Source organism: Pleurodeles waltl, chromosome 4_2 (genome assembly GCF_031143425.1).
Source record: "Pleurodeles waltl isolate 20211129_DDA chromosome 4_2, aPleWal1.hap1.20221129, whole genome shotgun sequence".
Lineage (NCBI taxonomy): Eukaryota > Metazoa > Chordata > Amphibia > Caudata > Salamandridae > Pleurodeles > Pleurodeles waltl.
This window is the reverse complement of record NC_090443.1, coordinates 372,696,388-372,722,449: the sequence shown is the minus strand read 5'-3', so window position 1 is coordinate 372,722,449 and position 26,062 is coordinate 372,696,388. Positions and strand designations below refer to the sequence as shown.

The 26,062-nt window shown below is 42.8% G+C and overlaps 1 protein-coding gene across 1 annotated transcript in view; it reads left to right on the top strand.

Annotated features, from left to right (window-relative positions):
• The window catches only part of CNN3 (calponin 3), a 164,284-nt gene that overhangs the window by 95,501 nt on the left and 42,721 nt on the right, over positions 1 to 26,062 (top strand). Inside the window, exon 4 of the mRNA XM_069231481.1 lies at positions 12,314 to 12,451. Within this exon, the coding sequence (XP_069087582.1) occupies positions 12,314 to 12,451 (138 nt within the window). The remainder of the gene's footprint in view (positions 1 to 12,313; positions 12,452 to 26,062) is intronic.

Genomic DNA, 26,062 nt, shown 5'->3' with positions numbered 1-26,062 from the left:
TTTTAATAATCCCTTCCTTGTAAAGGGAAGAGCATGATGCATTCGGATAAGGTAATCCCTATCTGTATCATCAAGTAGTAGTGATGTGCAGCACATGAAAAGGTACATACAGAACTAGTTATTGACCGTGCATGGATAGATATATATTTATCACGGTGTTACAATTTCCTCGGAGTGACCTAGTTGGCGCTGTGTGGAGTATAATCCATCATGGCAGCTGAAACTGCATATTCTGGGAAGGCATTTTTAAAAGTTTAGTCAGGACTCAAGCTTTGTCTATGACTGTTAACTAAGCACTTAATTCTTTTACAAGAGGAAGACCTTAATTGTCCCGTCAGACCCTGTATTTGAGAGAGGAGGGGGAGGCAGTTCTTGCGATAACCTTAATCGTATGCACAGCATCCATTTCTAAAGTTCAGAGGCAAACACCACTAATCATTCTAATTTCTATCCAGCTCCTTCTGTGATACTCCCATGTTAGACTCCTGACATTTCCTGTATCCTTAAACCTTATAATATAGCAAGTGTTGAACTGAAGACCACTGAACAAATAACAGTTGACTCTGGAGCCCTGTTTTCTTTAACTTTTATGTAAAATGTGCTTCTGTATCCGCACCTTCCTGCTAGTCTGAGCTCGGTTCCTTCCCCTAATTACTGCTTTAGCTTCCCTCCTCGGTTATGCTCTATTTTTAGGTCGAGCGTAAGCATTTGACCTCGTGTATACTTCTTATGGCTTATATCGATTTTAATTTGTTGGTTGCAGTGTCCTCTAAAGTTTTGCTCGCTAGTGGTCAGATCTTCCTTTTTGTCCATCCTTTTTCTTTTTCAGAGCACTGACCAACCACTTTTTCCTTCCACTTTGGTTTCTTAATCTGTGTCAGACTATTTTTGTTATTTTCTTGGTGCTCCCCTTTCACTGTGGGTGTTTTAGGCTGGTAGCTGACTGCCTTTTATTGCAGCATTCCATTCCTCCCATCTCGCTGACATTTGTTTTGACTTTATTCCAGTGCTGTCCTCCTTTTACCTTGGGCTCCTAAAATAAGCCTATTTTTTAAAAGAAGCACCCAGTCCTTAACAAAAGCCACAGTGTGCCCTTTCTGGTAGAATGTAGCTAAACCTGGAATCAATGATGTGAAACTTGCTTAGCCTCACATCCCATCTGGAGTCTCTCTCTAGGGCACCTTCCTACCAGCACTCACTACACTGCACACAGGGCATTGCTTATCTCCTCTGTTGGGGCCATAAATCTTCTTGGTGCGCTCTGCTCCTTTGAAATGCAAAACAAGAATGCTTGCAAGACTTTTCATTCTGTTAAAATAAAAATAAAATAATTTTCCAGCCTTATTTTCCAATTTCCGTTCATAAGTTTACACAACTGGAGGTGGTGCAGTTATCTTCTCGTCTCTCCTCAAGGGCTTGTGATTTCTGATGTCAGTAGCAGTCAGTGACCACCAAAACATAGCAGGAAAAGATTAAATTATGAGACAGGGTTGACCAATGTATGCGGTAAGAAAAGACAAGTTCTGAATTTACTATGCCAATAGCTCTAACTCAAGAAAATGTGAAACCTATTGTATTGCAAATGCTTGTTTTAACCTGCTTTAAATTGTGTTGAAAGCATTGCCGAAGATCAATTAGAGTATATTGCATATAGTTTGGCATCGATGAGTTCAGAATATAATGACCAATAGACACACAACTCTGCACACTTTTCATAATTGCAGCAAGGAATTGAGATTCATGCAAATGTTATTTGTATTTCGAAGTCACTGTGCGCACAATGGGACATTGAGTGTGATAAAACAACATTCAACAGAACCTGTAAGGCAAAACACTGAGCACACATACAACACAGGTCAGATATTCCATTTAGATGGATATCAAGAAGCTCACAATAGTACCAACCACTATAGTAGTCACATATGCTAAATTTTATTTAAAATCAAATGGCTGCAAACACAGTGCGGTTTATTATGCATATAGAAACTACATCTTCAGAGATGTAATTGCGCTAACCCGAAAACCATGCTAGATACCTGGCTGTCTTTTTCAGTTCAACCATATTTTGAGTAGAAGAAAAAAACACAGGAAAGTATGGTTCTATTTGAACTTGGAATGTAAGTATATGGATACTATTCACATTTTGCCAGGAAGAAGGGTAAAGAGAATGAGAGAAGCTTAGGAAGCTATAACATTGTATAGGGCTGGATTGACGTGGCAAAACAGATGTCACCAATATGAGGCAGGGTGCTCCCTTTCTGGTTTTCCTTTTTGATGTCACAGAGATGTTCACATGATGTTTGTGGATTGTGAATGGTATTCTGCTCATCTCAGATCCTGAATGGGAAAATGCAACAGAATGGGCGGTTTTTCTGAAAAAGGGTTTTCTGTTTGTTTTAACATTAGGATCCATTCTGAGACATTTGTCAACCACTCAAATATTTGTCATGTGAGTGGAGGTGAGCAGATTGCCTGCTTGAGATGTATAAATCTTAAAGAGCACAATCTGGAATGCAATTTCGACCCGCGATTAAGAGCCCTCAACATGAGTGACATAATTGTTTCTTCAGTCGATCTGCTTGGAATGATTGAATATGTTGGGGTGCTGGCAGGCCAAAGGGGAAGTTTCGATCTTTGAAAGATTTTTTTCATTGTACCCTTGGCATACCCCGAAATCTGCCCATTATGTAGCCTTTAGCTAAAACGAAGCATGCTATGCTGCATGCAGTTCTTAGCAGCATTCAAGATCTCTTTCAGCAGCATAACTTAATGTGACAGAGCTTGGAACATCTGCTCTTGTATTAATCCAATTTCCCAATTCCTTGCTGGAGCCAAATAATACTAATCTTCTTTTGTCAGTCATTTCCTGTTGGACTACTCCCAAGAACTGATGTTCCCTGAGTGACTTCTCAGCATGGTGTATGAAGCCGTGTGGTGTAGCAGTTTTGGTTCTGGTCTGCGCAGATCAAATACTTTATATCATAGTAAGGCTACTTACCAGCCTCTTGCTCAGTTGAGGGGAAAGGAGATTGCCCCGTGGCTGAAAGTCGATCATTGGTTGACTATCCTGGAGGCAACTGTGTTCAAATGTGACAAACTTCAATTGGTAATGTTTTCATTTGATGAAAAACACCAGCGTGATTGTTTTGGATGCACAAGAACGTGGGACTATGCATATTTTACTTAGCTAGTCTCGACAATGTGTTCTGAATTTAATACTGTAATGAAAATACTGTCCTTGTTTGAGGAGAAGTACAGAAAATGTACACACCTTACAGACGGAGTGCATTAATTTCAGTGCCTCGTGAGAAATAAGCAGTGTTCAACTCGTGTGACTTGTGGTTCGTCTTTCCAGTAAGTGATGGAAGAACGACCAAGGTTTTACTCCGCTGTTCTCTGTGGTAACATGTCAGATTGATTGAAGCACCCAATAGAGATAATAAAGGGGCAGAGCAAATCATTAATTGGAGAGTACTAATGGCTGTAACATATTAAAACTAGAACTATGGGTGCAGTGCTTAAGAACACTGCTGTATGCCTGATGTTCTAATGGTAGATGTAGATTCTCCAAAATGCCAGACTTGAAAGGGACATCCTGCATCTTTTGACCAATGAAGGTGTTGGTGACCAGTTGTCTCGACCACAGCCCTACAGTCTCTGCTCAGGGATTATGAGTGCCAACTAGAAACACTTAAGTAGGCTGTAAGTGCCCTGTTTACTTTGTTTGTCCAGCTGTCTTAATGTCTCGGGACCAGGGTAGCATGGCGAGCGCTAGGGAAACCGAAAGGCAATCTAGGATTAGCAGCTGCTATCCTTGGCAAGGCCTAATTGACATCTTTGCTTCTAATGGTATGGATTGCCAGTTGCTTAACGTCGTCCGGTCCCAAGCTCTCTAATGGTCAACAGAACCTTCAAATGAACTAAATCTGCCACTGTTTGATAGCTGCCATCTCTAAAATATGTACTCACATGGACTTAAATATGCAGGCCAGTGACAGATATTAGCTGCCATTAAGATGTAAGAAAATGCGGTCAATGCTAAGTGCTTGATGAGGGGTGAGCGGAGAGAGGTGGCTCTCCCTTAGATGTACTCAGACTGCCTTATAAATGAGGCCAAAGCAAAGGGTGGGCACTAATGACCACAGTAGTTCAGAGACAATACCCAAAGGGCGATAATGATACATGGTTAATTCGTCTTATTTTTAGGCCTGCTCTAGAGACCATTTTGAAAGCATTGCTTTCCTAGTATAATAAATATATTATTTATGTCATGCCATTACACACATTTTTCAGATACTTGGCATAAAAAAGTAGTTCATACACCTCCGTTAATTCCTGTAAAGTTTCAGGGTGAGCCATCAAATGGAGGTTGAGAAAAGAAGGGGTCCAAAAAAATGCCGTTCTCACCCCCCTCCCCATGCAATTTAAATGGGTATTTTTGAAAATGACTACAGCCAGCGAATGGTTGAAAGGAACTATACCAAATTTGGCAGGAAGATAGCTCTTGGTCCAGAAAGCGTGCTTTTTGTGATTTGGTGTAAATCCATTTCGTAGTTTTTGAGAAATTTAGGTTGACCAATATTTCTATATCTAGATGGTCAGTTATCACAAGTAAAAAAAAAAAAAAAAAAAAAAAAAAAGCATTCTGAGTGACCTTATCTCCCTTGGGCCCAGGCTCTGATCGGCGTCTGCAACATAAAACCAAATGTGACAAGACTTAGACTCAGAACTTGGCCCCTTGTTCAGGAGGAGTTTTAAAAAAAAAAAAAAAAAGAGGGGGGGGGGGCAGTGTTATGATACTCTCCAAATTTACTCCTTTGAGACCACAGCAAGAAAAAGGGAGCCACAATTCATTTTTTAATTAAAATGACCCATAGGATGAACCAGAGCATGCGGGGATTGGGGGTGCGGTCAATCAAAATACATATTTTGATTTTATAAAAATATATATTGACTTGTTTGCTTCCACCCGGTGAGAGCTGCAAAAATGCTCCGGCAGGATTTCTTTTCCCTGCCTATGCTCTTGCAGGCAGGTAAACTGAGATTGGCTAGGCCCTGCACCCATTCCCTGCTGCACACGAGTTCTGCGCACCAAAGAGGGGCTGGGCACAGGGCTTGGGCCACGGCCTACCTCACACTGTGCATGGCATGGGAACCAACCACAAGAAGGCTTTACACTCCAGCTGAAGAATGTACAGCTGCAGCTTGAAGTACTTTTAATAAAATATGGGAAGCTGTAGGTAGGTCATGGATTCAATCATCCTGGAGACTTGCTATGCTTTTTCAGTGTTGCTTGGGCACTGCTGAGCTTCTGCAGCCCTCCATAGCATTGAAAAAATAGATGCGTTGCCCCTGCCCCACAGACATGAGAGTTTTTTAATCATTTATATTGAAGTTTTATATCACCTTACAGAATACATGAGATAAACACAGGGTCGGAATTATTCCATCACAGTAGACAGCTAGGTGACTATGACTAATATAATAGGTCTGCTAGAGGAACCCGTTTCAATTAAATACATACAAACGAAATAAAAGATATTACATACTACATAGACAAGTTATCATTTGATAGACCATATCGTACCATCGCATCCAGTAATTGCCTAAAAATTTCCTACATGTCATAATACCCTAAAAAATAAAAGTTAAAGAAAAAAGAGGAACAAATAAGAGAAATGCCATGTTGTAGGCTGTGATAGTTTTCAGGAATTGGTCAGGGCTGTTTGCTTGATCTGTAAGAATAGTAAGCAGTTGTGTAGTAGGTGGCTCTTAAGGAAAAGGGGAGCAGTGAATCGCTCACGGAATAAGGATATGGAGAGGTGCAGCTACGTGCAAGAAGGGATGGATGATTCCAGTTTGCCAACCAGGGGAGACTTTGGACAAATGAGAATTGCTTTGTTATGCTTCCTGAGCATTTTGAATGGCAGCCATAATGCATCCTTGTTGCTACCTATGGGGACATTTTCGAAGGGATTTCCACAGTGCTATAGTTGGGGAGGAGGGTGATGAATGAAAGTGGCTGTGGCAAAGCATTGAAGGGCAGCACCTGGAAGTACAAGCTGAATTTGCTGTGGGGGGGGGGGGGGGGGGGAGGAATGAGCTGCAGGACAAGGGAAGAGTAAAGTGAAAGGGGCTGCTGCCAGTAAGGATAGAAGGGGAGGGCGCTTAAGTGTGGTAGTTTTGCCATAGGGGTATTGGTGATGAGATGGAGTCAAAGTCAAATGATAGATTACTTGCTTATGTGGAGCCAGCCCACGATGTATATTCTAAATAATTGGTGGTAATGTTTTTTTCAGACCGCTGCACAGTCAAACTAGATCGAATGTAGAATATTGTTAAAAATGTGACTGGGACAACATGCTTTAGGTCTGATCCCCGGAGTCCATAATGTTTCAAAACCCATTTTTAGGGGGGTTTACAACAGTGCATAAAAATTTCAGAATTTCCACATTGGCCTTCTACCAAATGGTGTAGTTCATGCTAAACTGTAAACTAGAGACTAACTGCATCGAAGTGAAATGTATTTTAGAGTACCTTTTAACTGTAAGAACTCTTATGTTTCTTTTCATTCGCTGTCTTGATGTACTGTTTTGTGATACTATTTTGGAGGTGCTAATATGTGAATTTGTGGCAGTTTAGAGGTGCGAAGGTTTTCTTGAAGAATAAGAGAACCTCTGATCTTTGAGCTCCAACTTTTTCTAGTGATAGGTGAGTTCCACTTAAATTGTAGTCTACCATTCCTTATTCTACATTGAGAAAATGTAGATCTTGCTTGCCTACGAAACCAAACAGGAAGATTCCATGCCTCTTTGGGTAATTTTTTCATGGTCTGTGTTTGCTACAGAAATGAACTTGTGAGGAAATGGGCATTATTTGTGTGGGCTGTAGAATTTAAATACAGTTTCCTCACACTGATGGTCACCAGCGGGTTACGTGATATACAGGTCTGGTATGCATTGCTAGCATGTGATGAGTCTAGTATTTCCACATATTACCTATGCATTAATGAACCATGTCAGAGTGCAAGGCTTTGAGAGGGGTTCAAATGTTTGTTTATGTGGGAAAGGAAAGCACCTATGCATTCCTCATGGGAAGAATGTTTACAGTGAGTATTGCCTGGTTCACATTCCCAAATGATGGGATGGTGGGGTGGAGCGTTGAAAGAATGTTCAATGATATTGTACAAGTGTGTTCCTTTGAACCCCGTCACTACATACACTAGACCTATATGAGGAAGGTTCTTCTCTAGGGGTTTAGGGCAATCAGGAGGTACCCACACCAAGGCTTTGGGTTTTAGAGGTGTGCCTAGTTTTAGAGTGTAGGAGGTGACAAAGGGCTGGTTTTGGGGGGGGGGGCAAAGCTAGTCATCTCAGTAGAGTTCCCTGCCATTACCCGGGTCAAAGTCACTGGAAAGGTGGAACAGGAGGTTTTCCAGAAGTAGCAGCACTCCTAGGGATTCCTGCCAGGACAGCAGGGGGATCCCCTGAGAACCTTTCCCCAAGGTAAGGGGTTGTGGGAGATTTGTGGTCCCCTTGGTTCCCATAGTTTATCTGGTGGGGTGGTTGAGCTATCCAGGGGTGGCTCATGTGGTGGGTGGTCTTACAGGGTGATGGTTCCCAAGATAGGTGGTCAAGCAGTAGCCCCTAGGTGCCCTATGAGGGCTAAGCACCACCCCCTCCAAATCTCCTGAGTGTTAGTGTTGCACCTGACTTCAGGATAAGGCAGGTGACTGCCTAGGAAAAGGATGTCATCCTAGAGTGCGACTGTTGTAAACTTCAGGTGATGGCTGGGGCAGTGCCTGGCCAAGTGACCAGTGAGGTAGGTCTTGTGGGGGGGTCAGACCCTAGGACAGGGAGTGGAATTTTACTCTCTGCTGTTAGAGGTACAGGCTGTAGAGGCTCTGCCTTAGGAACTCCTGCCTGGTGTGCTTTAGGTGTACCAGCCTTTTAGTATATCCCTGGGGCACTTTGATGTGGTTCAGCTAGCAGGTGCAGCTCTCAGCAAGGTACAGAAGGTGGGTCTGCCTGCAGTGGCACAACCAAGAGGCAGGGTGGGGCCTATCTTAAGTGTTTCAGAATGGGTTGATGTTGTCACTTCTGTCCAGAACTGTTGCTCTGAACTGCCAGTGCGGCAGACTGTGGAGGACTTTGCCTGGCAGACTTCTGAAGGGTGCATCGTAGGTATATCAAGTATAGGGCAGATGTCCTAAGGTAGGTGACAGCGTGTGCCTACAGGGTCACCTGTCAAGTTCCAAGGAAGGAATCTTTTGGGTCCCTAGAAGGTCCCTATCTAAGCTGCTGGGAGGCAGAGGAGTTGCCTAAAGAGTGGCTATGGGTGAGGCTTACCGAAGACCCTCCGCATTTCCTAAGTAACCGTGAGCGATAGAGCTAATTAGTGGGAAAGGTAAAGCTTGAGCCTCCCGGAAGAGTGGTGCTGAGAGTTCCTAAGATAGGGTGCATAGGCCCTATTCTTGCAATGGAGAACAAATCTAGGGTTCTAGGTTCGGGTTTGTGTGAAGCTACCTAGTCATAGTGTGTGGTAGGGTTGCCTGATGTGGTGATCTTAGACCTTCAGACCCTGCTGGTATGTTGGTGGGTCATGGGCTGGATTCTTGTGGCCTAATTGGGACTTAGGCCAAGGGTGCTTCTCTGCAAAGGGGGGGGGGGGGGGGGGGGGGGAAGAGAGTTAAGTAGGCTGTCCTTTCTTTAGATAAGTCAGTTGTCCCAAAAGAGGTGGTGGCAACTATAGACCCTGACAGCAGTGTTGTGAGTGAAGGTCAAAGGGCTTCCCTGCATCTCCAGTCTGTAGAGAACTGGATGAGAGGGGATACTGGGTTGAATAATCTCCAGGTGGAGAACAGCCTGTGCCCCAGGGGTTAGGTTCTAGAACTGTAGATGGTAAAGTCATCTGTTTCCTGGCATGAAACCCTTGCCAAAGAGTGTGGTGTCCATAGTGTTGCATAACCTAGAGCAAGGTAGGGCTAGTTTTGCTCAGTCCATGCAGGTGTTTACTGTACTAGCTGCATACAACCTAAATTCGGGAGGATTCATAGTGCAGTCTGGGTTCCCTGTAGGGAAAGGTGGCCTCATGGTATTGGCAGCAGATGGCCAGTGAAGGTTATCTGGCTTAGCAGACAACTGGCGAGTAGGGTTTCTGGTCAGAACCCCTTCTCACTTGTTATTGCTGACAAGGCAAAATACGCATGTGTGGTGGCTAATTCTTCCCCATAATATTCAGATGGTGTGACATGTAAGACGATAAGGTATGCCCATCTAACCCGCCTTTGTTTTTCACTTATTGATCACCTGTTTTTTTTACCTTTTTGCTGCGAGTGAGTCTTACAACTGGTGACTCTCCCATGGTAAACACATGGTAAATGGACTGCCCGTATTTACCACCAGTGTCTGTCTTTTAAGATAAGGCCACTGCAATGCAGCAGGGGGTAAGAGGCACTTAGCTGGTTACACGTGCACACATGCGCGCGCTGCATGTGTGAGACTCCTGTTGTGTGTAGCCCAGTAACCTGTGCAGGTAGCCTGGCACAGAGAGGACTCTTCAGGAGTGGATATTGACCTGCTGTATGCCTCATATTATTGGTGTACACTCATAGGAAAAGTCTGTCATTTACTATCTTGCCTGCAGCAACACTCCGTTAAGCACTTATGGGTAAGACCGCCTTAGTGTGCAGTTTTGCTTCTCTTTGGCCTACAAAGTTCGGTGACCCAACAAAATGTGGTGGGACTTATATGCCAAACCCACATCTGAGCGTTCCAATAAGATATCTGTATTGCTTATGGGTCATCCAGGATCATCATTTCTCTGGCTCCGCTCAGGATCAGGCCCCTGGCTTTTTGTCACCCTGTTGTGACAAATTAATCATGTTTTTGTCCAGCTGCGGACAAAGGCCACCCCACCCAAATAGGACAGTTGGCAGTGCTTCACTCTGTCTGTCAGAAGGAAGGGGTGGGGACGAAGGATCTGCATCAATCAATCAATCAATTAGCTGTCGCACCGTACTAGGGATGAGGTCAGTCGAGGCCTGCTGAAAAATGGAAGAATCCCAGACCGCTAGAGCAAACACAGGAGGGGGCTCTGCTTAGTCGATTTAGTGGGAAAAGCCCGGGTACTGGTCTGTGATGGACAGATCTAAGGCTCCCAGAGGAGATGTGACCAGTGACTCCTGGGTGATGTCATTTTGAATTGTCCCAGCATGCTGTGCAGGAGGGTTGGAGCAGGGGTGATGTGGCACCTCAAGATAGTCTATCAAAACAAAAGAGGGGGATAAGAAGGATACCCAGAATGCCATCCCTCCTACTTTTGTTATATTTTGGTTACAAAAAGAGCCCTACTCTGTATTATGTACTGAGACACCTACAGGTAATATAATCACACTGCTTTTTATTGTATAACCCTCATTCATCAGGGTTTACCCTTGGTGGCATGCTTTCATCTGGAATGAGGTGTGCCACCAGTGAAAGACACAGGAGCACTAAATGGTAAATACCAAATTAATGTTGAGTTGGAGTTCTACAAGTTCAAAATACCTGCCTGTTAAGGAAACTGTTTTATTCCGCTTTCGAGGTGGTAGAATTTAAAAATGGAAGACTTTGCTCCACAGATCCTCCTGTGGCAAGATGAGCCTGTAGTCCTACTTACTCTAAGGTCTCGTCTCAGCTTAGTAACCTGCTTCAGCAGCACCAGGGGTCTGAAAATTCAGAAAGTCCACGATTACTATATGTACAAAAGAACACTTCACCAAGTAGGTTTTTATTTTATTTAAGCATGTGGTGTGTGAAATGGCTACACTCTCCCATCATTGCACTACCTTAAACTAGGAGTGGAATTGGGGAGTTAGTGCCTTGGTGTCGAAGATAGCCATGGGGTAAAGTGGCTGGAAACATGTAGACCTAGCAGAAACGTCGGTTGTTGCAACCACAGTCTTTCTTACAACTTCCTTTGTTATTTATACTGCCTGTAGGACAGAAAAAGACAGTTTCCTACCAGCCAGGTATTTTTTACTTGCCTATCCGGAGTGCAGCAGCTCCCCTCAAAGGAAAGTCCTCAAAACACAGATCCTTAATTGAGAGGGTCAAAGAGAAACTGACCGCCCTGAGTTTTGCCTGAATTTAAGCATCCCCCCAGGCTGGACCTTGTGCTTACAACTGGGAGTGCAGTGCCCTCTAGAAGTGAGTTTTGTGGCTGCTGCTTCTGTGGCCTAAAGATGGTGAAATAATACACAGACATATTATTTACTCAAAAATGGTTGTCATAAGGATTTTAAGAATGCTTTATTGACAAGTGGTCATGATGGTTTGGCAGTGCTTTCTTTAAAAATATTATTCACCATGAGTGTAGGCATGCTTTATTCAGAGATAATGATGCTTTATTTAATGGGTTGCTAATGCTGACAGTAACTAATTCCTGAGACGCTGCAATCTTCTATTACTGATTATGTGAGCAACTTATTGTATGTAATGCCTTATTACTCATACGAGCAGAAGAGGATGTTGTAATTTATTACTGATAATGTGGGATGTCGTGCTTTGTTACTGATAACGTGGGCACATTTGCAATGCTTGATCATTCATATTAAGTGCTAATGGATTATGGTTACTGAAGTCGGTGATGAAATAAAGTAATATTGTGACGTCTTTCTAGTCTTGAACTGGGACAACCTTGACCTAATGTAAACTGGCACCGCCACATATAATTATTTGATATATTGTACAAGAATGGGGTGTTCTTTGAATTCTGGGGTCATGACCTTCTAGGGGGCAAATGTAATGTTGCCAAAGGTATTTCCACTAGCCTTGTGTACATTTGTAAATTACTGCGTAGTATTGAGTAGTGTGTGTGTGTGTGTGTGTGTGTGTGTGTGTGTGTAATAAGTGTACTTTTAAATTTCTAAAGGAAAAGCACAGACTGGACATTTATTTGTTGAGTGTTATTATTGCATGCCAGTGATTAGTACCTCACAAGACCTTCCTTGAGTAGGCCTTGGACTGCTCCATTTCGCTAACCTGAGAGTCAAACGCTACATTGGGTTGTTGGGTTCACATCTACCCTCCAGTGGGAACCAATTACTTGTGCAGGACTCACAATTAATACCTGTTCCCTCACAGAACTCATCACAGCTAACTTGTTTGTGGACATTTATGATGGTGTTGCTGCGGATTTTGTTGGAGATTTGTTTACAAGTCATTCAGTTCGTAGAATATGTTCTTAAAGAACGTTTATACTTTTTTTTTTTTTTCCCTTCACCTTGAAAGATATGAAGTACATTTTGTGATTATTATTTTTTTTTTATTAGCTGGAGAATGTTGGAAATTTCATTCGGGCAATTCAAGACTATGGAATGAAGCCTCACGATATCTTTGAAGCAAATGATCTCTTTGAGAATGGCAACATGACCCAAGTTCAGACCTCTCTAGTGTCCCTGGCAAGTTTGGTATGTACCTTAAATTAAGTGTTCATAGTTTTTGCTATTTATCTGCATCTGCTTTGTTTACATTGAGGTAGGTTTCACAAGAGTGAAGTAAAATATTTGTCACAGCCTTAAATCCATGTAGTAGTAGTAGTATACAAATGATAAGGCTGGAATGGGAATTAACATCACGCAGTGAAAAGCCCAACCATGTTTGCGTACCAGTTACCAGAAATGTTATGGGATTATGCAGATTTACATGGTTCATATAGAAAATGCTGCTGGTATGTAAATCAGTAAAGGAAAGTAAGGGGATTTGTGCTAAAAAAGCAAAAACGGAGAAGCAAAGACTTCCTTCATTAATGTTCAGAAGAACAGTAGTAAAAGTGAAGGGATGACAGTACATGGAGAATATATAAAGGGATAGTTATGATACTGACCAATAAAGAATTTTTGAAGCAATACTATTTTACATAGGTGGTTCAGAGTTTAAAATGTGTGATTTGAAAGACATATTTACAAGAGAGCAAGCAGTTTGAATAAGTGCTGAATGTGTCTAATGATTTGGGTAGAAGTCCACCAAAACAGTAACGAGGAAAAAAGAGCCTACAAATAAGTAGTAAGATGTCAGACAAACAGTTGAATATGACAGATTCTAGCCAAAAGTCTGATAGAAAAACAAGACTTGGATACGGCTTGCATGGAAAGACAGAACAAGGTCAAATGGAAGTTTTTGGAGGAGTAAACCGAAGATGTGATTTCTGGTGCGTTCATCACCCTCGGTTCTAGTGGCCTCTTGTGCAGTGTTGTTCGATTCTTGTTTGCCTGTGGATTCTCTCTCTCCGGCACCTGAGGCCTCACCTGGGATGTTGGGGACCAGAACTGCTTTTTGTGTTTTCATACAAAATGTAGACATTTGCAGTAGCTTTTTGGGGACTGATCTTTTTCATCTGTTTACATCTTAATGAGATGACATTGAATACATAATACAGGCATCAAACTTTCAACTTTTAAGGTGGGGGTTACTAAGGGCTGCTGACTTCAGTCTAGGTATTTTTGAAAAAAACAAAAACCTTGTTTCACTCTAGAAACACATTATGTGGTCTAAACGCAGCCTTGAAAACCACCTCGGGTTGTATTCTTTTAGTGACAAGAAGTGGGTGGTGGGTGTGGATTAAGGTCAGCATCAACTGTTGAGTGAGAAAACAAAGGTTTTTTTCTCTGGTTCAGAAACACACCAGATCTGTGTTGGGATGGCTGTGATAAGATTTGCAAGGAAATGGTTGAGGCTGCTTTGTTTACTTGATGGGCAATTTATTCTTCCAGATCTGACCCTTCCTAGGAAGTTCAGTAGGAGGTTTAGTGAAGATGGGACATGTAGTCTGCACTTTGCCGGTTCTTGTTTCAAATCTGAGCCACTTACCTCCTCCCTTGGTTACTAAAGACAGTTGCCACCATCACCTGCAGGTGTCACAGGCATCAGCCAACGTTTGACTCACACACTTTCTGAGCAATAAGCTCTAAAAACTTGGGGCAGAGCTCCAACGCCCCCCCCCCCACCCAGGTTACTCTGTTCTACTTTTTATGTTGTAAGGGAAGCCCTGGGGACCCTCAGTAAACAGGGAGTGTGATACTCTAACAGAGTAGTGTCCACCCCACTCTGTTCAGCACTGAACTGCAAAATCAACCTGCCACACACTATACACTCGGCTGGCTCCCCACAGGAGCTGAACACAGTGGTGGAGGCAATAACTGCTGTGGACTGCAACCAAGCCAGCAATTGCAGCATTGAGCCATCACCTTTGCATTATGAGATTGGCCTGAACTATTTAGAAGATCTTTTAGGGCTGACTGGTCTTTTGTTACAGGCTAAATTGTGGAAATCACGTGCGCTAAGCCTCACTAAAAATAGTGTGAGATCACATGGCCCTTGACAGGGCGCATAGCATTCGGTGGCTAGCCTAAGTTATGAGTCATTTTTTAAGCTTGGAGTTCCAGAGCTATATACTAATCCTGAACTATTACGTCCTGTGGCGAAAGCTCAGGATAGGTCTTTATTTTATTCCCATTGCCAGAACTTAATCCATGCTAACACTAGCGGTATGTCTTCTCAAGAAAGATATTTCACTTTATACCCCCAATTTGAGCTTGACACTTGATGTTTACAGAGAACTTGCAATTCAGATTAAATCTGACTAGGTTGCGGCTATGCTATTTACATTTCTTTTTTGCTTTCCCACAGCAAGAAACCTGGTTCAATAATCTTCCTAAGTGCTCTTCCGGAAATCACTTAGTTCAATCTACCGTTAATTTTATGCTTTTTCTTTGTCTCTACATACAACAGTACAGTCCTGGTATTTAGTGCCAGTTTTAAGACCTATGAATTTTAGATGATATAAACTGAGTTTCCAGTAGCTACAGCAGTTGGATTTGGCAGAAATGTGTTGTGCAGTCCTTAATTTTATTAGAGGTGCACTTGGTTCTAAGAAATGTTAGTCCTGAATGTTTTTTTTTTTCCCTTTCTTATAAGTACACCAATTGGTTTGTGTATCTGTCATTATGAACAACTAGCGTGGCATTTTAAATATGTAGTTTTCGTTTAAAACTCATCCTGCACTCTTTCTAAAGTGCTTTTTACATTTTTTTAGTAATTTAAGATAAGCAAATATATTTAATAATGTAACTTTTATTGCATTTTCTTGCTGAATAAAGTTTTGAATTGACTTTTGATAGATTATTTGAGAAGAAATCTTCTATACAAGCTAGTTTGCATAGCTGGTGCAGCACAAAAGCATGGAATGAAAAGATTGAAACATTTAGTCCCAAAATATCCACTATCCACTGTATAGTAATACTTTCTTCACGGATGTTGCTCTAAGGTCCCTGCCAATCATTTGCCCACAAATCTGCTAAGATTGTTGATCGAGAAGTAAATTAAAGCAGCCCTTTAGGGGAGTAGAGATTTCGGTATGGTGTAGGAACTTTGACCCTGGGTGTTTCTGCAGATTTTGTTTCATAGAATACCATGGCATGACCATACCTGCCACACAATGATGAGGGGCAGGTGAAACCAAGATCTACATGAAGGCCCCAGGTGCTGTGTGGGCCTTAATGCATTGTCACCCCCCCCCCCCCCTGCTGGACAAGGAAGGCATCCTGCTCGGAGTGAGGAATGGCAAGAAAACTGTTACATGCTTACTTGGATTGTTGGTGAACACAAGCAAACCAAATGTTATCACAGACCCGTGGGTCAGACCACATGAAGAGTCAGCATTTTGATCAAACGAACGCCAGGTCCCATATCCAAACGTCAAGCAAGTATGTTAGTGGCAACCAAGATTGAGAAGCAAGATCATAATATGTCTAATAAATTGGGCAAGGCTAAACCTTCCATTAAGAAAAGCACAACTAAAGCATCATCAGAGGAGTTTAAGGTGTTATTAAATACTATGCAATCGCTGGAAGCTTTTGTTATATTGTCATTGATCTCCCTAATGAATAGAGCAGCCCAGATGGAATCTATATCTCTACCTGCCCAGAGCTTTTACAACCAGCCCTATCCGGTGAAGTAAATCCCCCACATGTATTCCCCCCACCCCCCGCTCCCCTGCTCCTGGAAGCAGATACACATTTAGTAGATGGGCTTAGACAACTAACAGAGGGAGTTGTACAGCAGAAGGAGGGAGTTGGTCCAGGGGTGAATCAGACAGTGAGTAATCACCCTGTTCAGATGATTCCTATTAGTTTGTGTGGTGTGATTCCGGATTATAGCACTTCTGTACCAGAAGGTAAGCCTAGTAGGGACAAAGTCACAACTACTTATCCAGGATCAACCGACCCAATATCTGGATATACCTCCTTCTGCGTCACCCTATATTGTTGTGTTGGCTGATGTGACAACCCTCCCACCAGGGGCTGAGGCCAAAGAAAATTGGACAATGCTGAGGAACAAAGCTAGACATTGGTTAGGTGAGAAAGCGGATGTCTCCTTCAAACTGCTGGAGGATCTCAATGGTTAGGAGGGTTAGATGGGTGGGGAAGGGACAGAAAAAGCTAGAAGGGGATTGTGTAATAATGTCTAATCGCCATGCCTGGTCGAAACCATACTGAAAAGAGTGGGCACGTGGGAGGCAAAGTCAAACAAGTATAGTCGTTATGACCCTTGTTTTTTTCGATCAACCCGATGGAAGATGGGATTCCCCTACCAGTCTGTCTAGATCAGGTCTGAGCATCCCTTTGCTGGGATACATGTGTAAACCCAATAGCGAATGGGACGACCCTAAGCGTGTTACACAAGCGGGTGCAGGTATCATTTTGCCTACAACAAACAACCGTTTCTCGTGTCTTGAAGTGTTTGAAGGGTTTAGATTGACTGGATTTAAGCCCTCCTATTGTGCCAGGGGATGGGGTGCTGCCCCTTCTCAGTTCATTAGAGGATGTTTCATCAGAGTTTGTCTTGCCGACAGGGCCTTATTAGGTCCACTGAGTAGTTTATCAGATGAAGAGCCAGGGCTAAGCCATACCTGTCATGGAGAGTCTCCCACCACCAGAACGACAGTTGGAATAGGTACGACAACTGTAGCATTTTTGGAATGTGGCAGGATTCATGTCTGACTTGTCAATAGCTGACTGGGGTGACTTCATAAATGGTTTTCACTTGCTTTGTTTTCAAGAAACTTGTGTAGTAAACCCAATCCATTTAAATGGCTACCGAACCTTTCACACCCCCATGGTGCCATTGAACTCTGGGAGAGCGAAGGGGGGGTGGAATCTGTATTTATATTTTAAATACTGTAAATATCTCTATAATAATGGAATCCCACTGCTGTTTTACCAACTTTACCATGGTATTTTCAGTTACATGTGTGCTGGCTCTTGTTAACTTCTATAACAACATCCCAAAGTCGGAGGTTAACTCTGTCCTGAGACAACTAAAAAAGGATCTTGAAGTTATTAATAATGATAGTAATAAGAACATAATAAACCTGTGGGTGGGGAGTTTAATGTAGAACTATGCTCTAAGGATGCTGCCAAGATTTGTGGATTAAGTGAAAGGGGCTTTGATGGGCCTTCACACTTGACTCATTCCCCATATGGTGATCGATTGAATGAGCTATTCTTTAATATTGATTTGGCTTTTTGTAATGAGGGTTGTTTCCCATTAACCCCCATTTACTTACCACATGTAATGGATAAAAAAATTGGGTGATAGACTATATAGCAATAACACAGACTTTCTGCTAGGGTCGGAAATTTCATCACACACCCTAGTGCATTTAGTGACCATTATCCTTAAAGTATTGAATTGGACCTCCAGTCCAATGATGGGTTAGTACAGATGGTGCAGACAAATCCCTCTATGGTGGGTGATGTAGAAATTGCTATGCAAAATGGGTACACTCTGAGATGGTCAAAGATTGATCCCCAGGAGTTAAAAAAAAAAAAAAAAAGCTTGTTTGTCATAATAAACAACATTTTAATCAATGCCTGGACATAGACACCAGCCCTAAGGAGATCATAGCTGGTTTCCTGAGTATTCCAAGGGCATCAAGGAGGGTCTGTGGGTTTCCAGGGGGAGAAATACCAAGAAGGGATGGTTTGACGGGACTTGTACAAAGGCTCATAATTCCCTGAAAATAGCACTGCATAAGAGTCCACGTTGTATAGATGAGATTTGGACTGCCAGGGATAAACTACAATTTTGTTATAATGCAGAGGAAACTAGCAATGAAAGAAGAACTGTGGGTTAAATTACAAGAATCTAGCCTAAGTAAAGATTCAGCCTCCTTTTGGCGCGTAATTAATTCACCTTATTTTAGGCCTGATGAGGGCCCACACCTAGAAAGTGCAATCAGTGAGGCTGATAGGATCTCACTTCACGGCCATCTATTCTTGTCCCCTGGACCACCCAAGTTTAGATAGCGCTGGCACACCCAGCAGTGGCTCCCCCACCTCGGCTAATCTTCCATTTAATCTGGTTTTCATGTTAGAGGACGTTGTTAGGGCTGTAAAGAAGAGTAAGGGTGGAAAGGCACCAGGACCCAATTCTATTCCAAAAGACTTATTTAAAGCTGACACTAGCCTTTGAGGCCCTTTGCTTACCCAAGTGTTAAATGCTTACTGTAAAATTGGTCTGTTGAAGTCTTTGTTGGAAGCCCTTATAGTGGCAATTTAAAAAAAAAAGGGGGCTAGGCATAGTCCAACTTGTTATCGGCCATTCTTCCTATTAGATTCTTTGGCAAAAGTGGCGGGACACATCCTTTCGTAAAGACTGCAGGATTGGGCCCAGGAGAATAACGTGCTATCGGATCTACATTACAGTTTCTACGAAGGGGTGGGAACCGTTGAGCAGAGTTTAAACTTAAAGATGTTGGTCGAGAAATATTGTACCATCAAAAAAGGAGATTATACTTGGCCTTTGTTGATTTGTCAGCTGCATTTGATTGTGTAATCCACAATAAATTGTGGATTATAATGAAGAATCTTGGGGTGGAACCAGCGATCATAGATTTTATTAGGCTAATGTATGAGGGCAGTATGGCTAGAGTCTGGTAAGGTTTTCTAGGTGAGTGTACTCAGTCATTCAGAAAGTCTCGGCTCCCTTTTTTTTTCTCCTTATATATTAACAGCCTGGGTAGTACATTAAGTGCCCACTATAAAAATCTCCCCCAAATACGGCATCGTCATATTCCTGCTGTGCTTATGGCACATAAACCTTTAGCACTTTAGCAGTTAATGCATTTTGTATCCATTATGGAGGAGCTAGGCCTATTAGTCAATAAGAGCAAGACTTTCGCTATGAGGTGTGGAAAGGTGCTGCCAAATTCTTATAAACCTGTGATAATTGGAACTAAATTGATTATGTGAAATTGTTCTCATATTTGGGGGTTTTGTTTGATTGCGATGGGTCTTGGTCAACTGCCATTAAGTCAAGGGGTTTTCTTTTCCAGAGAGCTATCTTGGCTTTGCGTAGTTTTGCAAAGAAGCTTGAGGGGAAAAAACCCTAGGACAATGTTGGCAGTGTATAAAATGAAATGCTTGTCTACTGCCCTGTATTTGGCAGGCCTGTGGGGCCAGGCAAATTGCAAACTTCTGCAGGTTGCGAGAATACTTTTCTTAAATATCTTCTCTCTTTGACTGGCGGCTCTTCCTTTGTTTGCCATGCTGAGCTAGGGGTTTCTTCTATCTCCAGCTTAGTTTGATCCATGCAATCCTATTGTTGCACAAGATCTGGTCTACTGAGTACATGAAACTGAATCGGGCCATTATTGCGGATTGCCTCCGCTCCACCTGAGTAGGAGGAGTACGGTGGTTACAGTGTGTTAAGAACTTCCTGATTGACTTGGGGTATCAAGATTATTTTCTCAAAGAAACTCCTGAAAGCAGGAATGCCTGAACCATTTGCTTAAACCAAGTGTGGTTTAAAAAAAAAAAAAAAATCCGCTGATTTTAAATTCATTTGCCATGCCAGGGTAGGTAATGATCATAATAGATTTGTTCTCACTAGGTTTAGAATGGATATTTTTCTATCACTTGGTAAGCTTTCCTTTCTATAAACAACTGGTCGAGACCCTTGGAAAGATGCCCGCATTTTAACGTGTCCTCTCAAAATACACTTCATGTACCCTTTTTCTGTAATTTGTACATTCTACAAAGAAACTCCTTTATCGCCATCACTGAAAGCTATGAAACTGACCCAGTGCCGTCCAGCTCTTAGTTTCACAATCGTTGCTGTCCATATGTCTGTAATGTTATGTCCAAATGTCTGTAGAACAGGAGTTATTTCTTTTACTTGCACATGTTTTTATGTTGTGCTTTTATGATTTTAAAATCTAATAAAGCTAAATGAAATGAGTGCATAGCTAAATAGAAGAATGAGGGCGTGGATGGGTGCATCCATTTTGCCACTCATTCTTGTATTTACTTACTCGTCCGTTGAAAGTAGCTCACAGAAAATGAACATTCAGTGAAGGGACATGCCATGTATTGGTCCACCTTGCTTGCAGTGAGATCCAATTAAGTAAGATTTTTCTCCCAATGTAATTTAGATAATCTGTTTAATATTTCATCCATCAGGAGACTAAGGCTGCCATGTAAGATTGTTGCCAAATTCTTAAGTAAGTCTATTATGGCATTGTTTATGGAAGAAATAGGGATTATTCTAATAATAATTATTCTTTGCCTATACAATAATGTTATATTTACAAGCAATAATGTAACTTAACGGCCACAGGTGTATGGTTTGGGTTCCATCCCGGTGCAGGTTATCTTCATGCGATTGGGAGCACACCTATTATTCTCCGAGCACATCTTCCGGAACTTAGTGATACACAATAATAGAAGTAAAATAATTACGTAGGCTGATCCTATGCACTATGATTAGTTTGCATGTTTGAAAGGAAAAAAAATCAGCTGGACTCGGAAAAAAACTGCTCTTGCAGTGATAACATTTTCGTTCGATGGCATATGTTGCTGCAGATACACATGTTTCGCACAGTCCGCTGCCTGGTGTTGGGCTCGGAGTATTACAAGTTGTTTTTCTTCGAAGAAGTCTTTTTTGGTCACGGGACCGAAGGACTCCTCCCTCTTCGGCTCCATTGCGCATGGGCGTCGACTCCATCTTAGATTGTTTTTTTCCGCTGTCGGGTTCGGACGTATTCCTTTTCGCTCCGTGTTTCGGTTCGGAAAGTTAGTCAGAATCTCGGAAGAAAGCGTCGGTATTGTTCCGTTCGGTATCGGGATAGTTAGGTACATCGACACCGATCATCGGAAGACTTTGGGGTAGCTTCGATTCCCCCATCGGGGCCTGGTCGGCCCGACCGCGTGCGACATCGAAGCCGATGGAACGGACCCCGTTTCGTTTCTACCCAAAATGTCACAGTAAGTATCCTTATACAGATCAGCACTTGGTCTGTAACTTGTGCTTGTCCCCCGAGCACAAGGAGGATACCTGTGAGGCCTGTCGAGCCTTCCGGTCCAGAAAAACACTCCGGGACCGAAGAGCCAGGCGTCTACAAATGGCGTCCACGCCAACAAAACAACGTTTCGACGACGAAGAGGAAACATTCTCGGTTCCGGAATCAGAATCCGGAGACTCCGACGTCGAACAACAGCAACAAACAGTGAGTAAGACGTCGAAAATTAAAACTATCGAAGACAGAAGCCCAGGGGACGCCACTGCCAACAGGCCATGGCTCGACCCATAAAACCGGCGACCCGTCGAAGGCGCCAAAAAAGGGCACGCCCATAGCGAAGACACCCGACTCCGGTCGAGGGACCGCCATGGAGCAACCTCGGAGCCGAGATAGCGGCTCCGAGAGGCAAAAACAAGATGCCGGCACCCAAAAACATCGGCACCGAGACACACTGTCGAAAGCCACAAAAATTGTGTTGGTGCCGAAGCCGAAAAAAGATTCTCTCTCGGCGCCGAAAAGTTCCACACCTTCATCCTACACAGAGGAACAAGGAATAAGTGGCCAGATGCACAGATTTGGACAAGAGCTCCAAAGTGTAGAATCAGACTACACACAAAAGAGACTGTACATCCAGCAAGACACAGGGAAGATATCAACCCTTCCCCCAATAATGAGGAAAAGAAGGATCGGACTTCTCAAGGATGACGCACAACCACAAGCCAAAGTGGTTAAAAAAGTCACGCCTCCGCCCTCTCCACCACAACAGGCATCGCCGGCACAAACACCGCCACAAATGCACTCACCAGTGCAAACTACCATAAGTCAAGATAATCAGGATCAAGACGCTTGGGACCTATATGACACCCCAGTGCCGGACAATGATCCCGATTCATACCCCACAAAGCCGTCACCGCCAGAGGACAGTACCTCATACTCGCAACTGGTGGCTAGGGCTGCAGAATTCCACAATGTCCAACTGCATTCCGATCCTATAGAGGATGATTTTTTATTTAACACCCTCTCGGCTACACATAGCCAATATCAATGTCTCCCAATGCTACCAGGGATGTTACGGCACGCAAAACAAATTTTTGAAGAGCCCGTAAAATCAAGAGCCATCACCCCAAGGGTGGATAAGAAATACAAACCCCCACCCACAGACCCAGTGTTTATTACTTCGCAGTTACCCGCTGACTCCGTAGTAGTTGGGGCAGATCGCAAGAGAGCAAATTCCCATACATCTGGCGATGCCCCACCTCCGGACAAAGAAAGCAGAAAATTTGATGCGGCAGGAAAAAGAGTAGCATCACAGGCAGCCAACCAGTGGCGCATCGCAAATTCTCAAGCGCTGCTGGCCAGATATGACCGCGCACACTCGGATGAGATGCAACTTCTCGTAGACCATCTTCCCCAGGAATACCAAAAAAGGGCGCAGCAAATAGTTGAAGAGGGACAAACAATCTCAAACAATCAAATCCGCTCTTCACTGGACGCAGCCGATACTGCAGCGAGAACAGTCAACACTGCTGTCACCATAAGGAGACACGCTTGGCTCCGCACTTCAGGCTTCAAACCTGAAATCCAGCAGGCTGTCCTTAATATGCCCTTCAACGAGAAACAACTTTTTGGCCCGGAGGTGGACACAGCCATTGAAAAACTTAAAAAGGACACAGACACGGCCAAAGCCATAGGCGCACTCTACTCCCCGCAGAGCAGAGGCTCTTTTAGAAAAACTCCATTTAGAGGGGGGTTTCGTGGCCAATCCACAGACACCACCAGCCAACAAACAAGAACCACACCATATCAGGGTTCATTCCAAAGGGGAGGTTTCAGGGGATATAGAGGGGGTCAATTCCCAAGGAGTAGGGGAAGATTCCAGACTCCAAAAACACCTCCACATAAACAGTGACTTTCAAGTCACAGAACCCCTTCACTCAACACCAGTGGGGGGAAGACTAAGCCAATTCTACCAATCTTGGCAGCAGATTACAACAGACAATTGGGTATTAGCAATAATCCAACATGGCTATTGCATAGAATTCCACAAATTCCCACCAAACATCCCTCCAAAAACACGCAAAATGTCACCACAACATTTAGAACTTTTAGGACTAGAAGTTCAAGCACTACTGCAAAAGGATGCAATAGAGTTAGTACCAGTACAACAAAAAAACACAGGAGTTTACTCCCTGTACTTTCTAATTCCAAAAAAAGACAAAACATTAAGACCAATATTAGATCTCAGGACACTAAATACCTACATCATATCGGACCACTTTCACATGGTCACACTACAAGACATCATTCCACTGCTCAAACAGCAAGATTACATGACCACATTAGACCTAAAAGATGCGTACTTTCATATACCGATACACCCTTCTCACAGAAAGTACCTAAGGTTCGTATTCAAAGGAATACATTACCAATTCAAAGTGTTGCCATTCGGAATAACAACTGCACCAAGAGTGTTCACAAAATGTCTAGCAGTAGTAGCAGCACATATCAGGAGACAACAGATACATGTGTTTCCTTACCCGGACGATTGGCTAATCAAGACCAACACAGTAAAAAAGTGCACAAACGACACCACATATGTCATACAAACCCTTCACAAACTGGGTTTCTCCATCAACTATACAAAATCACACCTCGAACCGTGTCAGACACAACAATATCTAGGAGCAACCATCAACACATCAAAGGGAATTGCCACTCCAAGTCTACAAAGAGTGCAAGCATTCCACAAGGTAATAAGTGCTATGTTTCCAAACCAAAAGATACAAGCAAAATTTGTGCTAAAACTTCTAGGCATGATGTCATCATGCATAGCCATTGTCCCAAACGCAAGACTACACATGCGACCCTTACAACAGTGCCTAGCATCACAATGGTAACAGGCACAGGGTCAACTTCAAAATCTGGTGTTGGTAGACCGCCAAACATACCTTTCGCTTCTATGGTGGAACAGCAACAATTTAAACAAAGGGCGGACATTTCAGGACCCAGTGCCTCAATACGTTATAACAGATGCTTCCATGACAGGGTGGGGAGCACACCTCAATCACCACAGCATTCAAGGACAATGGGATGTACACCAAACAAAATTTCATATCAATTACCTAGAACTGTTAGCAGTATTTCTAGCGTTAAAAGCCTTTCAACCCATAATAACACACAAATACATTCTTGTCAAAACAGACAACATGACAACAATGTATTATTTAAACAAACAAGGAGGAACACACTCAACACAATTGTGCCTCCTAACACAAAAAATATGGCAGTGGGCGATTCACAACAACATTCGCCTAATAGCACAATTTATTCCGGGGATCCAAAACCAACTAGCAGACAACCTTTCGCGAGACCACCAACAAGTCCACGAATGGGAAATTCACCCCCAAGTTCTGAACAAGTACTTTCACATTTGGGGAACACCCCAGATAGATTTGTTCGCAACAAAAGAAAACGCAAAATGCCAAAACTTCGCATCCAGGTACCCACACCGCGAATCACAAGGCAATGCTCTATGGATGAGTTGGTCAGGGATATTTGCATACGCTTTTCCCCCTCTCCCTCTCCTTCCATATCTAGTAAACAAGTTGAGTCCAAACCAACTCAAACTCATACTGATAGCACCCACATGGGCAAGACAACCTTGGTATACAACTCTACTAGACCTTTCACTAGTACCGCATGTCAAACTACCCAACAGACCAGATCTGTTAACACAACACAAACAACAGATCAGGCATCCAAACCCAGCATCATTGAATCTGGCAATTTGGCTCCTGAAATCCTAGAATTCGGACACTTAGACCTCACACAAGAATGCATGGAGGTCATAAAACAAGCTAGAAAAGCTTCCACTAGACACTGCTATGCATCTAAGTGGAAAAGGTTTGTTTGCTACTGCCATACCAATCAAATCCAACCATTGCATGCCTCTACAAAGGACATAGTGGGATACTTACTACATTTGCAAAAAGCGAATCTTGCTTTTTCATCTATAAAAATACACCTCGCAGCAATATCTGCTTACCTACAAACTACTCATTCATCGTCTCTATTTAGAATACCAGTTATTAAAGCATTCATGGAAGGGCTAAAAAGAATTATACCACCAAGAACACCACCAGTTCCTTCATGGAACCTTAACATCGTCTTAACAAGACTCATGGGTCCACCTTTCGAACCCATGCATTCCTGTGAAATGCAATATCTAACCTGGAAAGTCGCATTTCTCATTGCAATCACATCCCTCAGAAGAGTAAGTGAAATACAGGCATTTACCATACAAGAACCATTTATTCAAATACACAAAAATAAAATAGTTCTAAGAACAAATCCAAAATTTCTACCAAAAGTAATCTCACCATTCCATTTAAATCAAACAGTAGAATTGCCAGTGTTCTTCCCACAACCAGATTCCGTGGCTGAAAGGGCACTACATACATTAGACATCAAAACAGCACTAATGTACTACATTGACAGAACAAAGCTAATCAGGAAAACAAAACAACTGTTCATAGCGTTTCAAAAACCACACATAGGAAATCCAATCTCTAAACAAGGCATTGCTAGATGGATAGTCAGATGTATTCAAACATGCTATCTTAAAGCCAAAAGAGAATTGCCTATTACACCAAAGGCACACTCAACCAGAAAGAAAGGTGCTACAATGGCCTTTCTAGGAAACATTCCTATGAGCGAAATA